We start from the raw sequence: 16,651 nt of genomic DNA on the forward strand, positions 1-16,651 counted from the left end.
GAAAGTGCATCTCTCTAATATAAAAGCTCTGTAGCTTTGTATCAGTATTGTGTGCGGGGAACTGAATCTCTCTGCCAGGAGCCCACAGAAGCACAAGATCTATCTACAGATTACACTAATCACAGATCTTAACAGTGTTAACAAAGGTAAGCAACAACAATTCAATTGTTAGAGAAAACATTTTTTAATCTGAGAAATGCACTGATTGTTAGAAAAATACATACCCAACACTTTGTGAGTAAATTTGAGTTGTTATTGTAGTTTTTCCTTGTAAACTATTTTACTTAACTGACTGTATCTAATGAACTACTGGAACTGTGCACCAAATCTTCTATTCCTATTGTCAACAGTCCCAGATGTGGCTGTGAATGCTAAATAATAGCTAGAATAGTCCCTGTGCAAAAATCTGTGACTGTTACAGCTACAAATGTTACAAAAACAAATGGTGAAAGTTAATGCAATGATGTATGTTGGAAAATAAGTAGTAAAAGTTTTTTTTTAACGTTGTAATCTGTAAACAATCTTGTATATTTTATATATGTCAGGGATATGTTGTTACAGAAAGAATAAGGTCTGGATCCCGAGATGAAGTTAAACAGATGTGTTTATTGCATGCAAGGAACAATAAAGCCGAAGTCTTGTTTCCCCGCAAGAAACAACAAAACCAAAATATTGTTCAATGTGCCGGTACAAACTTTTAGTTTATTTAGTATTTTCTTTCCGCTTCTGACGTCACTTGGTATTATGGTAAAGAGGGGGGTCATGGTATTTGGCCAGTTTAAAGCTTTTTGGCCAAATGGTCAGGGATTAAGTCCCCAGGGGGTTCCCTAGCTCTTTTAGCTTGCATCTGGAATCCTTATCAGTTCTCCCTTTCCTGCCATAAACTCCTGTTGCTTAGAAGTCTAATCTTCATGCAGAATGAACTTAAAGTTAACATCTTGTATCTTTCTTCAGATATGAAGTGTTTAACTACACCTAACAATAATTCTTAAATCTAATAATAAATCTTTAAGGATAAACAATGAATTACTGAAGTTGTCAGATGAGTGAGTACATGCAGATGAGTACATATGTTGTCCACTCCAAAAGAAGTCAACAGGCTTACGTTCTTGTTTGCCATGGTGAAGGATTCTGGTGGCTCTGTAATTGTGTGAGGTGCTTTTCAGACATGGTTAAGGGCCACTCAATCCCCCTAGAGGACAAGAGGACAAGATAAATGCCAATAATTACAATAATTACAAAATCATGCTGAATAACTGTCACAATACTCCAGTGGAGTTCTAGATCTTTGTAGAATCTATGCCAAGGCACATTGAAGCTGTTCTGGTGTCACATTGTGACCCTAAACCATATTAATACACTTCATGATGTCGTTTACTTGATTTTTATAGTTAGCTATAGTTAGGCTTCACAGCCTGCTAGCAGCGTGTATCATAAACCAACCAAGTTAACATCTACAGTATTTCACTCCACTAACAGTGAGAAAAATATAAAAGTTAAAACTTCAGTAAGTTGTGCACAAAAAATTGCAGCAGTCAGCTGACACCCCTACCCTACACGAATCATAAGTTTAAGAATGTTCTTTTTATGAAAATGCAATGCTATGGAACATGAATTGTTACCCAAATTTGAATTAATGAAAGGTGAATTCAAACTATGAAGAAGCAATTTAAAGAAATTTAGAAAGCTCCGGCAAATGTAGAGAGTAAAAAGGAAGGTGTCATGCAACTCATTTCATATTGAGTGTACACCTCATATTCCACTAACTAGTATGTGTGAGAGCTAGCAGAGAGCCTATGGAGTAGTACAAGCCATGTGTGATATGAAATATAGATGAATGGGTTTCAGGGAATTAATTACATTCATAAAAAGAGGTATGGGTGAAATTAATCTGAAGAGGAAATTTGCCACTTTAAGTAAATATACTGTACACTTCTTAAGATACCTAATAGCACACCAATGGTTTGCCTTAATAAAAAGTAACTGAAAACTGTATCTAAAAATAACTGAAGGAAAGAAGAAAAAATATCACATTCATTAACAAATGATAACATTAACTGGTAACAGAAGTAAAAACATACAGTACATGCAAATACGGTATATAAACAAGCTCAATACTAAAATGCTAAGATTCCAATATGAATTCAATCTGTAATCTGTAAATAGCAAACTTTGTGTGTTTTAGTTTGTAAATACAGTAATTGGAATCTTTTGTCTTTTAACTTGTTGAGTAGTTTATTGCTCAATTACAGATCCAGCCATTCAAAGAGTGTGGTACGCTGCGGTAAAACTTGGTAGGCGTGGCACAACACAACGCGTCATACCGCATCATACCGCATGTTATGATAGTATCTAGAATCACCTTGTAAAACTGCCAGGTAGAGCTAATAAAGCTTACTGTCTCATGTATAGCCTTTGAGCTGTTGCCAAAAAACACCTGGTTTTGAATCCCGGTTGCTACTAAGGGGCAATCGTTTTTCCAATTAAGAATTTAAGTTGTATACTCTTTAAACTTTTAATTTTAAAATGTGTATTACAGCATGTTAATCATTAAACATTAAAAAGTCAGTATATTTTATAAAAGCAAGATTGCTCAGCTGGACAAAAGTACACAACCTTCCACTTCCATCATAAATATTTCAATTTTTCATAAATATTTTATGCATTAAAGTCTTTACAGAAGATATTACTAATAGTATTAACAATAAATGACCTTGGATAGGCTGTAATCTCAAAGTATAACCGTGGTCCACTTTCTTTGTAACTGTCTGCATCAGTTTAACTGTTGCGACGCCAAATTACTTTATTTTTTCATTGACAAAAAGTAACACCACACTCTCTTGTCTCCGTCACAAGTCTTGTGGACTGTTTTGTTGCTCCACAGACTGTTAAACCAAAAGAAAACAGCGCCTCTTTCTTCGTAGCATTCTGTTGATCCGATCACGTATTCGTTTCCAATCACCCAAAGTAAGTTTTGAGAATTTTTGATTCACCATGCCTATAATGTTTTCCCAAAGATTGCTCATAAATGGTATTAATTTAGGAACATAAAAATATTATGTAACCTGTATATGGTTGGTATTGGTAGTTTAAATAAAAAAATCCACACCAGTATTCCACATTCTTCCTAAACATTTTAAACATCAAAGTCTTTCATTCAGTTACATACTGTGGTTATTTTGGAATAGCTTTTACGTGCTCCTTCAACTATATGAAGTTAACATACTTCATAAAAAGTAAACATGTTTTAACATTTCCTATGAATATTTGCGCTCGGTATAGCAGTAAAAAAACGCATACTTTTTAGAATTTGATTAATAGGGCTATAATATAGAATCGCATATCTAAAGAAATTGATAATGATATAATTATATTCATATAGCTCAAATGATCACAGTAGTGCATGTCTGCATCAGTTTAACACTAACCATTGTGATTATGTGTGTGGCGTAATGGCTTAGGCGTGTGCCTTGTATGCTGGAAGCCAGGCGTTCAATCTTAGCTGTCACCATGATATTTCCTCTAACAAATAAACATTTCTTTGAAAAACTAAAATAGCAAATATTATGGACACTATATTGACATTTTTGATATTTCTAAATATCACAACATTTTCGAAGCTAAGTGATTTACAAATAACAATGAATATTTTCAAGCTGCTACTGTACTGCCACTACAGTATAGCTTGTGGGAAATACATTTTCAGTATTTGACCTGCAGCAAAGTTTAACTCATTCAGAGCACCCTACAGTACATTTCAAACTTTCTTCGCGAAATTCTTTAATTCTTTAATTCTTTAAATGAAGGAAGAAGGGTTATTTTTATAATTGGCACTCCGAAATTCTGGCTGATTTAATTCCCCTCATTTAGCTGAAATGGATAAAGAAATCAAGCAGTAGTTACATGTATTGAAAGGCGTTCTGTTTTATTAACAGACACTCCGACTCAAACCTATGTTGTACAGTGATATAGATGTGGGTAATGTCATCCCCATTAAACAATGTGCTTATTGCGCAAATCCTGCTAAACACAAAAAGAGTATTATTGGACAATGTTGTGTGGCTCTGGCAGAATTTCTCTGTAAACTGAAGAGTTAGAGAGGAGACACATTGTGTATCATCTCTTTTTACACTTGTAAGAACATTCCAATGTTAATGTAACATGAAAGATATTATTGATAACCTTTTAAATCTGAAGCTGTTAACTCTACTTCACACCTGCATGTCAAAGACCACAGTTTCAAAATAAAAAAAAAATCATCAAAACTTTGATTGGTTGAGAATGTCATGATTGTTTCACATGTATGTGAAACGTGACAATTTGTTACAGTTACCATCAGGAGAAAAAATGTTTATTTTTTATTTATTTGTTGCTGCTGCATTGGCTCGCAATGGCTGGATAGTTAACACTTCAAAATTGCTTTATCAGTCTGTCCATGGGGGAAAGGGGGGAGCTCTCCTTGACAGCTGACATTCCTCCATACACTTAAGTGAAAAATTTATAAAAACGCCAATGTAAACATCATATTTACAATTGATTGAAAATAAAAATGTTAAGTTCTCTAAAGCTTTCTCAGTCAAGTACAATAATTCACGTAGGGAGCTGTGTAGGCATATGTAGGCAGCAAAAGATCAGCTTAAGAGGGAAGAAAACGCTTTCAGAGAAAACAATGTTTAAGCTGTGAAAAAAAAAAACCTCCATTCAATTGCAGCCTAAATCTTTCCCCGCACACCCTGCCCCCACTGCGATTGGAATATACATAAACAAAGCACTGAAAGCTTTACAGTAAATGATCAGGCATTTCGCAGACGTGGGGATACGTAATTCTGGTATTATGAACTCACACCTGGGATTCGATTAATTTAAAATAAGTTTTAATTTTATTTTAATTTAAACTAATAAAGATTAAAGATTAATTTAAGTGTTTCAAATGTTTAATTAAGAAGTTAAAAGAACTTACAGCTCACACAAAGACTCAATCTATGTACATAAAAGTGTTTTAACTGTCTTCATATTGATTTAAGTGTCCTTCTTTCAGTTGGATTGCATGATTACTGTTATGATTTCTTTATTATTACTGAATCCATCAACTTGTTCACTTGTGATTACTTGGAAATATTTTGACATGTTCCTTTTAACTCTGAGTTTGTAATGTCGGGCGTTCTGAACGAGTTAGCCTTTGATGCAGTAGAAATAGTATTTCCCATGAGCTGTACTGTAGTGGCTTTAAAACGATGCAACATCATGCTGTTTGCATGTGGCACGTCTTTGTTCAAGTTTTAGAAGTACAGTATGGAAAAACTAGTGTTAAGAAAAAAACAGGATATTTTATTTATTTTATTTTTAAAAATGAAATAAAAAATAAGATACAATGACGTGTTCCTGCCTTGTTCAAACATTGCGTGATTTTAAAAGCTGTAAAAACTGGTTTAGATAGCAGAAAGTCACCTAGCTCTTACAAGAGGATCTGTTAAGCAGAGTTTGTGTTAACACAATACTCCCTTTGAATTAGTTTAAATCAACTTTGTCAGTGAAGAAAATGACAGCAGGCACTTTTCTTTCCCCTCTGATGCAAGGTAACAATGCAGCAAATGGGTTTTTTATTTTGCTGGGAGTGTGAACATTGAATGAGCCCTGGGGTGTACAGTGAGACTAACACAGTGAGATTACTGAGATGGCTAGTTTAAGTAAAGGAACAAGTAATAGGTTTATTCCATGCTGAAAAGCATTACGATCCCTGCCTCCCGGCAACGGAAGAGGCAGAAGTAGGCGTAACCCCAATCAATCAGTTCACCTGTCAGTTTTCCTATTCACCACCACACCCCCGTCTCATCCTACTTAAACACCTGTCTTTCCCTACCTCTTTGCTCAGTATTGGTTTTCCTTTCGAGCTTCCTGGTTGCGCTACTCCTACTCCTACTCCTACTCCTACTCCTACTCCTACCTTGTGTTTGTCTTGGCTTTTGGTTTACGTTTTTTTCCCTTTTGACTACGGCTTTTCGGATCACGGCTTGGCTTTGTTACTTACGCTCTGTTTCGGATCACTGGCAACCCCTGGACTATCGGATTGCTCTACTGTCTACGATTTCGGATCACGCTTCGGCTTCGGTAACTCGTTCCCTTTTGATCTCTGGCTTCCCCTGGACTCTCGGCTTTCTTTGGATCACGGCTAGGCTTTGTCAGCTCCCGCAAGTGGGTTCACTCACTGGTTTCGGTCCCTCTACCGAATCCATAACAAAGAGAAGAAAGAAAACACAATGTTTTGGCCGTGGAACCTTCTAGGCTCATTTTGTTTTCTTTCTTCTCTTTTCAGCATGAATAAACTATTACTTGTTCCTTTGCAGCCTATGCATGCTGACACACCTGAACTAGTTTAAGTAAATATGTTAACAAATATCTGAATTGTTAGATAAAATTGCATCCAGCTGTGAATCAGCTACGTGACTTTGCCCCCGTGAAAATGTGGGAAAGAGGTTTAGTGGGCAGTGTAGTCACCATAGATTATTTTGATACACTGTACAGTATAATAGTATAAATCAAGTATGTTTTTTAATGTTTGTAATCACTATTCTTGCAAGCACATTTTATATTCAGTTTGCTTCTGTGTGTTAGCTGAAGTGTTAGCTAGTGGGCAAAGTTATTGAAATCTGAAACATCGTGTCTCATAAATAAGTATTTTAATATGTGAAGCTCATGAAAACTGAAGAAAACAATGACTCTGAAAAAGATACAAGAAGCTTGAAATTATTATAATTAAATTGATACTGTTAATAATGACCAGACACATTATTATAGTTTCAGTGGTATTTTTAATACCACTTTGTTATTCTCAATCCTAATCACAATATATACGATTTCATTTTAAGGCTTGAGGCGTCTGTGAAATTCCCCACTGAATAAAGTGTTTTGAATTAAACCGGTTGAAGAGTTAACAGTATTCACGATTTTTATTTCATTATTAATATAACTTAACAGTGAATATGTTATAATATATATACAAAAAACTGTTAATATAGTGTACATAATACTTTAACATGCGTGAATGAGTCAAATTAAAAATAAAACGTGTTAACAAAGAAAGTGGATTACAGTAATACTACCAGCTATAAAGATGCATAGATTTAGATCCTTAAATTAATACTGTTATTAAATTCTTTAGATACACGATTCCATGTTATGTTCCATATTAATCAAAGTCTAAAAAGTTTGCGTTTTTTTACTATGATAACGAGCGCAAATATCCATAGATGAGGTTAAAACATTATAACTTTTTATGAATTAAATAAACTTAATATCGTCAGGATCACATAAAAACTTTTGCAAATTAACCACAGCATGTAACCAAATGAAAGACTTTAAAATGTTTAGGAAGAAAGTGAATACGGGTGTATATTTTTTTCATTTAAACTACCAAAACCAGCCATATACAGTTTACATAATATGTTTATGTTCCTAAATTAATATTGTTTATGACCTTCAAACATGTTGTGCTCCTCTTTTGTTTTTACTCAGCTACATAAATTTCCCTTTAGTTGTAAAATTCCATATTAATATTCAATATTAAGTGGATTAAAACATGCACAGTAAAGAGATTAAATGATTATATCGTTTCACTAACAACCAATACATCATGAGACCCCTGTCGTTCATTTTGGCTAGTCAATCACGTACTGCGGTACAACGTGGTGAACTGTTGATAATTTCGCGTGATACGGGGTTGTACCATTCATTTATAATGGCTGCATCTGCATGTTTCACAATATTGAACTTAAATCTGTAGTAATAGCTGTTTTATTGAACTCTAATACTTGAATCTTCTTTTCTGTAGAGAAATCATGTCAGTGTCAACTGTAGAGACACTCGCTGTCATCTGTAACAAAGACTTGGAGGAATTTGGTGAGGCTGTTATATCATCCATGAAGAAAGGTGTCCTCTCACTGCAGAATCTCTTTACGATTCTCCTGGTTGTGGACAGAAATCACATGGAGCAGGAACATGCAGACATTAGGAAACTGATTCTGGCAGCAAAGGAATGGCTAGAACGATCAGATAAAGCTGCAACATGCAAAGTGGAAAAGGTGGACAAGCACTGTGAGGAGCTGACAATGGAGAAGGGCAGGCTGCAACGAGAACATGGTAGCAAGAAAACAGAATTGGCCAACCTGAAAGACCAGCTCACAGCCAACACTGAAATATTGGAGAGACACAGAAATGAACTGCAGTCAGCAAAAAGTAATCTTCAGTCCAAACAACAGATTGTTAATGATATTAAAGCCAGAATGCAGCATGATGAAGCTATTAGAAACACTGGAATTGGACTGATGTTTATTCCTATTATTGGGACTATAATAGGTAAGTGCTGAAAGGGGACATGTAGTGTACAGTAATAATAACATTTGGTAGAAAGAAGTGCCAAAATTGCTTCTACCACTGAATCAACATATTTACATATCCACATTATACCCCAAAGTTACTTGAAATCAGAAGTTTGTTACAGCATTAAGATTAAAAAATACTAGTGTTCTTTATTTACACTACAGTGAAATAAAGAAAAAAATAGCCACAACCAAATACCAAAACGAAACCTTCATCGAAAAGTGTAGTCAGAAGCATAAAGCCTCTGACTATCATAGCCAAGCAGCTAAGCCATTTACTGGCTTCAAAACAATATTTACACAGTCTCAGTCTCCCTTCGGTGGTCAGTCAGTCCTTTTCTCTATGTTGAGTGGAGCCAATAGGCCTTCTATTCTCCAGATGGCAGACATAATTCCATTGACTTACCCAGAAAGCCTCCACTTCCCACTTTTAAATTTCTCCTGGCCAATTATCTTCCAGCAACTGGTCAGGTGACTGAAAGAAGCAGGTTATTCCCCCAGAGGTTTCTGGTGAATGTGCTTTCACACAAGGATGAGAATAAAATATGAAAATATCGATTCATATTGGTCTTTCCTGGACACAAAATAATACACTATTGTTTTTTTTTCCTTTTTTCATTTTTCAGGAGCTACTCTGATTGGTGTCTATCAAACGGACTTAAACAATGCCACAGAGGCTGCCAACACTGCTGAAATGGCTTTGAGGACATCTGAGGAAAATGTCACCACATCTCTTAGTAGAGTAGAGGAATATGAGCAAATGGTTGAAAAGAAGAGAGAGGAGCTCAACAACACTGATGCATGCTTAAGACAAATTCAGAATGACATTCAAGACATTTCCTCTAAGATCTCATACATGGTGACTGTCCAGCAAGACTTGAGGAATGCCACACAGATGCTCAACACATTGTCAGGGAAAGCACAGGTGTTGGTGAAACAGACTGAGTATGTCATCATCTTTGATGTGGTGATTAACATTCTACAGGATATCTCTCTGAAACTGTGTGAAATCTTGGGCATGGAAAAATACCATCTTCTCTGTCAGGAAGATATTGCAACACTCATAAGTGCTTTGAGAGAAGACAACGAGAAACTGAAAGCCATTTCTTTTCAAGAGGATCAGGAAACTATTGTATCATTAATATGAACAGGCTTGTCATAAAATCATAAAATTAATGACTTACTCAATTAAAAAATAAATAAAACAAGGTACTGTTGTTGTGTAATACTAGTGAGTGGCTTTATAGTTGCAATGGGAAAAAAGTTTAACTCTTATACAGTACAGAGCTCTAATCCTAATCTTTACCATCGTTGTTCCAATGAAAACTGAAGTGTATAAATACTGTATTTTTTGGTTACAAGCTCACTGTGGATGAAAGTTATATTGTACTCTGCTCTCCCTGGAAACAGCTGGAAACAGTATTTTGTAGAAATGTTGCGATGTCGGCTGACATACTGTATAGATTTGCCTCTACTGTATTTTTTACATTCACTTACATTATCAGTATTTGACACTCAGTAAAATGCAAATATGTCTAAGAATATCAAAGCATTAGCATTAGTTTTGTATCTGCAATCTTATTTTGACATTTATCAATTATTTTTAAATGTCATATACAATGCTTTCTCAATGTTATCTTTTAATAAAGTAGCAGTGAATGAAGAAGCCTGATAATGATATTATTGGGATAAATAAAACAAGGCAATCACATTGGTTTTGTGCACATTAGTTTGCACAAATAATGTTTTACATTTATATAACACTAAAACATTTTTATTATATCACAGTACGTGAACAGTGCACTTACAGAGAGGGGCTAATACAGTTACAAATAGGGAGTTGTGAAAATGAAAAAATCAAAATATCAGGAAATGACCAAGCAGATTAATCAATAAATGAAATAAATAATCATAATCCCCAGACTTGTAAAACATTGTGGCCAAAAATACACCAGAGTGGTTGGTATAGTTAGTGGCACATGAGCTCTTTGTTCTCCGGGACAGCTTTGGTGAAAAGAGTAATAATTCAGGCACACTGGGATTAACAAATATTTATTAATAATGACAATGCACACACTAACGCACACACAGTATAAACATACCTCACACAAGTTATACTATTGTATGTACAAACTTTCAAATAATGTGTCTCAGAGGCCTAAAGTTATCAAGAATTTTTATAATGCCTACAATATCCCAAAATGAAAGATAAGTCTTCTAAACTAACCAGAATACAACCTGTGGTTAAATATTTCACTGTAAACCCAAATGCCACTAAATGAAGGGAACCTGCTGAATCTCTCCATTTTAAAAATGCACTCACTAGCCAGGAGAGGCCATTTATTAACCAATGGATTCTTTACACAGGAAAACAGACTTCCCTAAAAAACAGAGAATAGCAAGCTCTGTTCAGTACTGTACTTACAGTAGCTCCAATCTGGTCTTTTTGGGTGATCTGGAACAAGAAGCTCCCGAGATTTAGGATTTGTTAGTGTCAATAAATTGTCATCTTTATAAACAAATTATTTTATATTTGCCATTAGGACTGACTCCCTGGATGTCATTAAGATTAAAAAGAAGATGGGGGAAAGAGAACACCCTTGTGTTGTAATCTATGTACAGTATAATAAAGGATTTTTATATAGATAATCTAGTAGAAACAGAAGCACTAGATACAGATGCACCCATTCAAAATGCACGGTAAAACCCCATACTGCGTGAAATTATCTGCAGTTTAGCGCGTTATACCACAGTATGTGATTGGCTGGCCAAAATGACCGACAGGCGGTGTACGTGTGTAATTGGTTGCTTCATTTAATCTCTTTAAATCCACTTAATATTGAATATTAATATGGAATTTTACAACTAAAGGGAAATTTTAGTAGCTGAGCCTAAAAAGAAGAGGAGCATAACATGTCTGAAGGTCATAAACAATATTAATTTAGGAACATAAATATATTATGTAAACTGTATATGGTTGGTATTGGTAGTTTAAATAAAAAATACACACCAGTAATCCACTTTTTTCCTAAACATTTTAAGCATCAAAGTATTTTATTCGGTTACATATTGTGTTTATTTTGGAAACGTTTTTACTCCTTCTGACTATAATAAGTTTATATCCTTCATAAAACGTTATAATGTTTTCACCTTTCTATGAATATTTGCACTTGTTATCACAGTAAAATCACACATACTTTTTAGAATTTGAATTATATGGAAGATAATATGGAATCATGTAAATTTATAACGATATAATTACATTAATATAGCTCAATTTATCATGGTAGTACACTTTCTTTGTAAACATCTGCATCATGCTTAAGGTGTTAAGCAGTGTGTAGGTCAGGGGCTTAGGCATGTGAGAGGTCAGGGGTTCAAACCCAGCTGTCGGCATGAGTTTTCTTTGAAAAACTAAAATAGCAAATATAATGGACACTATACTGAATTTGTTGATATTTCTTAATATCACAATATGTACAAAGCTAAATGATTTATTAACTACAATGAATAATTTCAAACTGCTTCTGTACTGCCACTACAGTATAGCTTGAGGGAAATAATTTATTTGTCATGCATCAATCTTTAACTCATTCAGAGTGCCCTACATTACAAACTCCAAGTGTTTCATTTTGTCTATTGCTACAATATCGACAGCAATGTAGTGAATAGAAACATGTCAAAATGTTTCCAAAATAACCACAAGTGAATGAGTTGAGGGTTTTGATAATAACAGAGAAATCATAAGAGTGACCACGTGCTGTTTTATGCTAATCATGCTTACCCAACTGAAAGAAGGACACTTAATTCAACACGAAAATACTTTATTCAAGGACAAACAGAAACACCACACTCTCTTGTTTAAATGGATTGTTTTGTTGCTGCACAGACTGTTAAACCAGAGGAAAAGAGATGAATCACGTTTTCATTTCCAATCATATCTCCGATTCACCATGCCTAGAATGGTTTCCTAGAGATTGCAAGGCAAGGCCCTACCTGCTTCATTTGCGCATAACAGCCGTCTACCATCCCTCCTTCTATTTCCCTTGATTATCATCCAGTAAACTCCTTAGTCTTCACCGCTGAACAGGCTCCAGAAATAATTAATTTGCCGTGCCCCTTTTCCACCCACGGGCCCGGCATAACAGTAATTACAAGAAAAGTATTTCATAATTTGTTATCTTTTAATTCCAAGATACTGTTCTCGTACTTACGAAATAGCAATGCTTACGTCAGTGTATGTACAACCTGTTATATTGTTCACTAAACACATTTAGAAGCTACAGTGAGCTTGGCTGGTTTAATGATGGTCTCAATATCCAACACTGCAGAATTTGTATGGATCTACTTTTGACTGGGGTTTAGTCAAAATGAAATCTTGCAATTTTTAGCAAATATGAACAGAATCATGATAAGCATTAGGATCAGTTGTGTGGGATTTAGAGATAAAAGCAATGATGGTTCCGTTATGAACAGTTATAAGTGCAATCAGTTCCACTGCTTTAAACTGTAAATCCACACATACTGATACTGGTACTACTCACCAGGTACTGAACAGGCTCAACCCTGCTGAGCTTCAGTGGGTAGCCAGTTGAGAGCTGCAGGGTGATATAACTGCAAGCAAAAATGACTTATGAAAATAAAGTAGAAGAGAAATTTAAGCAAGGCAGGACATTAAAACACAATATCAGTGAGGGCCAAACAAATTCATCCACGTGGATGGAATTATTGGAAATACCCGTGCCATGATTGGGTGATGCTGCCTGAACTGATGTCTCCATAAATGATGTCATAGGCTGTTCTCCTGAGCTGGGTACACCGGAAAAGCACTGCATTGTGAGCTGGAGAAACACAGGACTCAACAGGAGATACTGTGTACGGTATCCTGTAGGCTGCTTCAGAAGAAAGCACACTTTACCTGAATTCTCTTCCAATGCAAAAATACATCAGATGAGACCAGAATTGAATTCACACTGTATGAAGGGCGGAGTAGAGTGTATGTTTAATGTAATGAAGCTGTTTTATTTTCATCTACACAATGTTTAATACAAAATCATTGCACTAAATAATTATAAAGATAATCAATTGCACAGTGTACTATACCTGTGTAGCTATACTACATGACAAGATAATGTTGACTGACATAAATAAAATTGAAGTTTATAATCCGTAGGATACAGATTGCATTGGTTGAATAGGAAAAATCTGATCTATACTTTGTGAATCCTTATAAAAAATGCCATGTATTAAATGTCAAAACTTGAAGTTTAGGATCAGTAAGATTTTATTCTCTCCTTAAGAATCTACACTAGGGTTGCATTTTCTGTTTATCTTATAACTGTATGTGTTTCTTCATAGTTTAGATCAGTATATACCACCTCTAAAATAATTTGAAAGTTAACCTACAGATCCTGGACTAGATCTCCTGTCTGCTGGTCTCGTGGGCCATGGTCCGTGGTCACTCCCTGACTGCCTGTGTTCTGTTTCCCTGTCTGTGTGGGTGGAAGGGAGAGCCTGGGAGCAGGGTGTGACCTGGACAGGGCAGTAGGACCATCTCCGCCCTCTGCCCCTCATCTGACTGTTCCAGAAAACAAATGTTGGAATGAACCCACCGGTGGGGACCCACTCTGTGTCTGAACTTTGCTGCTGCCCCTGAGTTGAAGACTGTTGCCTCACAAGAGACGTGACCTCTTGCTTCCTGAAAGTCTCTGCGCTCCTGTTTGTCAATATCTCCCTGTGAACTGCATTGGAGTGGCTTTCTGGGGACGAAGACACGTGCTCCCCAGCTCCCCTGCTCCCTAGCCCAGGCTGTGAGGTCAGAGGACTTCTCCAGCCCCAGTGTGGAAGCCTGTTGTCAGTATGATGAACTCAGGTGTCAACGTACAGTAGCTGCTCTGCTCATTTGTTTCTGGAACACTTTCTCCTCCTTGTCAGTTTTGTTTGTCCCTCTTTTCGATTATCCCTCTGTCTCAGTAGGGTAACTGAACTGAGTCTCCATGGTGCAGGAATTATTTGGTGTTCTCTGTGATGGGGGAGGTGCAGCCCCTACTTCCACCAAGTTTCTCTTTTTTTTCTGCCCCTGATCCTCCCCCTGCGGTGCTGGCTGGGCTATGGGGAAGCAGGAGCAGCTCAACTTGAGTACGTTTGACCTGCCATCTTGTTCCACATTGTCAGGTGTTTTGTCAGGTAGGAGAGCTGCTGGCATTTCTGCCACTAAATCTCTCTTTTCCTTTGTGCTTTGAGTGCTCCTTCTCCTCTGTTATGTCTGGGGCTCAGAGGAAAGTGAAGGACTCTGTCTGCCTCTGTCTGGGGTACTTGACCTCACCTTGGGGGTCTGTAGGGATACTGAGTCATCACTGATATTTCTCCCTCCTGCCTTTGCTGCCATCTCTTTCTTTTTCCCTTTGTCCTGCAGCGGAACAGCAGTGGCTTCACAGAGGCTTGGAATCCTTCTTCCTGTGTCTGGTCTGCACACTGCTGAATTTATGTTTGCTCTACATTTGTCTTCGCATCCCATCCTTTGTCATATCTTCTTCTCTGAGTGTGTTTGCTGTAGCACATATTTGTCCTGCATCTTTTGCTTATTTCTCCTGGCTACTGTCAATACATTCAGACTCATTTCCAACTTCCTGCTTCTCCGTTCCTGTCGTCTGTCTCTCCATATCATTCTCCTGTGGGTGAAGGAGCAGTGTGGCAGGAACAGGGCCCTGTGAAGCTCCAGTAGAGCAGAGTGGTCTCTGTTTCTGTGATTTGGGCAATAGCAGGGGTTCAGTGCTGTGTGGTGTCACTTCCTCGCTATCTTCTGACACTCTGCTTTTACCTTTGTCATTATTTAAAAAAAACATCAGCATTTCTTTCTGCTGGCTAATTCCTTATTTTTTCTCTCTCATCCTCTCCACTGGTACCATTTTCACCATGGGACCCACCTCTTTTTCCTTTGTCTTCAGTTCAGCTTTCGTGTTTCCCTCTTCGTTCTTGGGCTCAAGTCTCTTTTATGTTTCTATAGCTTTTAGCCCTTCGTGTCCCAGGGCTGTGCAGGGGCACGCAGGGGTCTCCATCAGTGTGGCCCTCCTGTCCTCTCAGTTCAGCTGGGGCCTCTGTGTCGGCTGCAGAGCTGTGTGTGTCTACAGGGGGCTGGAACTGCAGCTGCACAGCTGGGGCTTCAGAGGGGCTGGGTGTGCTTCTATCTGTGTCTGCTCCACAGGAAGCTTCTTCTCCAAGGAAAATGGCACCAATGTCTTTTTCCTCTTTTTGTGCCCTGCTCTACATCTCCTGTATTTCCTCACCTTTGTCAATTGTGTTGCAAACAACATTTTGTCTCCTGGCTCTTTCTTTGTTTTTTTAATCTCATCGTCACCCCTGGCACCATTTTCACCATGTTGCTTATTTTCATCCTTTGGTGTTTCATTGTTATCTGTAGGTTCTCCCTCTTTCTCCTTGTTTCCCATGTCCTTATCTTCTTTAGGAGTCCTTTCCTCATCCCTGTCCTCCAACTCTTTCATTCTTTCTTCTCCTTTGAAGTTATTGTCATTGTTGGCCAAGACTGCTTGTTCGTGTTTTTGCTGATTATCTTCTGTTGGAGTTTTCTCCTGTTCGTCTCTGTGCTGTGTGAGCTCAGTGGGGATGGAGTTGCTCTCTATTCCAGATTCCTAAGTGGCCCAGGCCTAAGTGGCCCAGGCCTGTTCTGTAGTTCTGTCCGAGACACTGTAGGGTCTGTGTTCTCTCTTGCTGGCACTTGCTGGCACTGAAAGCTTTGCTTCTCTTGTCTCTGAGTTTTGGTTGATAGAAGTTCTTGCTCCTTCCTCTTCTGTTATCAACTCAGCATTCATCAGCTTTCTCTTCTGTGTTTCTCTGACAGTCCCATAGTGTACAATGACAGGACACACACTGGAAACAGCTCAGTATATTTCCCATTGCAACTCTGGCTTCAGACTGAGAAGCAAATCTGCTGTCTGGTGACTTCAAAATTCCATGAGTGACATCATCGCAACATCATAATCGGGTCTTCTGTGATGTCATATGCTCAGCAACCTTGATCATGCACTTAATGGAGAGATTGTATTACATTTTATAACTTTGCCTATTGCCCTGTTTGGCATTTTCCCCCAATTCCTTCATGTAAATAAATTTCTAAACCTTTTAAAACATGCATGTTTCTGTTTTGGTAGAATTGCAATATGTGCAAATATCCATTATCGCGCAAATCTACATATTAAGCAGGAAATCTTACAGCTACAGTTCGTTATTCTGGCTCTAAATAAAACACTTTTTAGATT

At 37.2% G+C, this 16,651-nt stretch overlaps 2 protein-coding genes across 2 annotated transcripts in view; one reads left to right on the top strand and one right to left on the bottom strand.

Annotated features, from left to right (window-relative positions):
- Positions 1–16,651, bottom strand: part of LOC148646745 (NACHT, LRR and PYD domains-containing protein 3-like) — a 2,700,574-nt gene that overhangs the window by 295,448 nt on the left and 2,388,475 nt on the right. The window lies entirely within an intron of this gene.
- On the top strand, positions 25–9,583 carry LOC148646752 (uncharacterized). Its single transcript, XM_088608814.1, has 3 exons — positions 25–146; positions 7,829–8,352; positions 9,002–9,583. Exons 2-3 carry the CDS (start codon positions 7,836–7,838, stop codon positions 9,520–9,522), a joined length of 1,038 nt encoding a protein of 345 aa, XP_088464940.1. The 5' UTR covers positions 25–146; positions 7,829–7,835; the 3' UTR covers positions 9,523–9,583.

This window comes from Lepisosteus platostomus, chromosome 16 (genome assembly GCF_059453375.1).
Source record: "Lepisosteus platostomus isolate fLepPlt1 chromosome 16, fLepPlt1.hap1, whole genome shotgun sequence".
NCBI classification, from domain to species: domain Eukaryota; kingdom Metazoa; phylum Chordata; class Actinopteri; order Semionotiformes; family Lepisosteidae; genus Lepisosteus; species Lepisosteus platostomus.

Coding starts and splice junctions, on each gene's coding strand:
- LOC148646752 (XM_088608814.1), top strand. CDS start 7,836: ATGTCAGTGTCAACTGTAGAGACACTCGCTGTCATCTGTAACAAAGAC. Junction 8,353..9,001: donor TATTATTGGGACTATAATAG/GTAAGTGCTGAA, acceptor TTCATTTTTCAG/GAGCTACTCTGATTGGTGTC.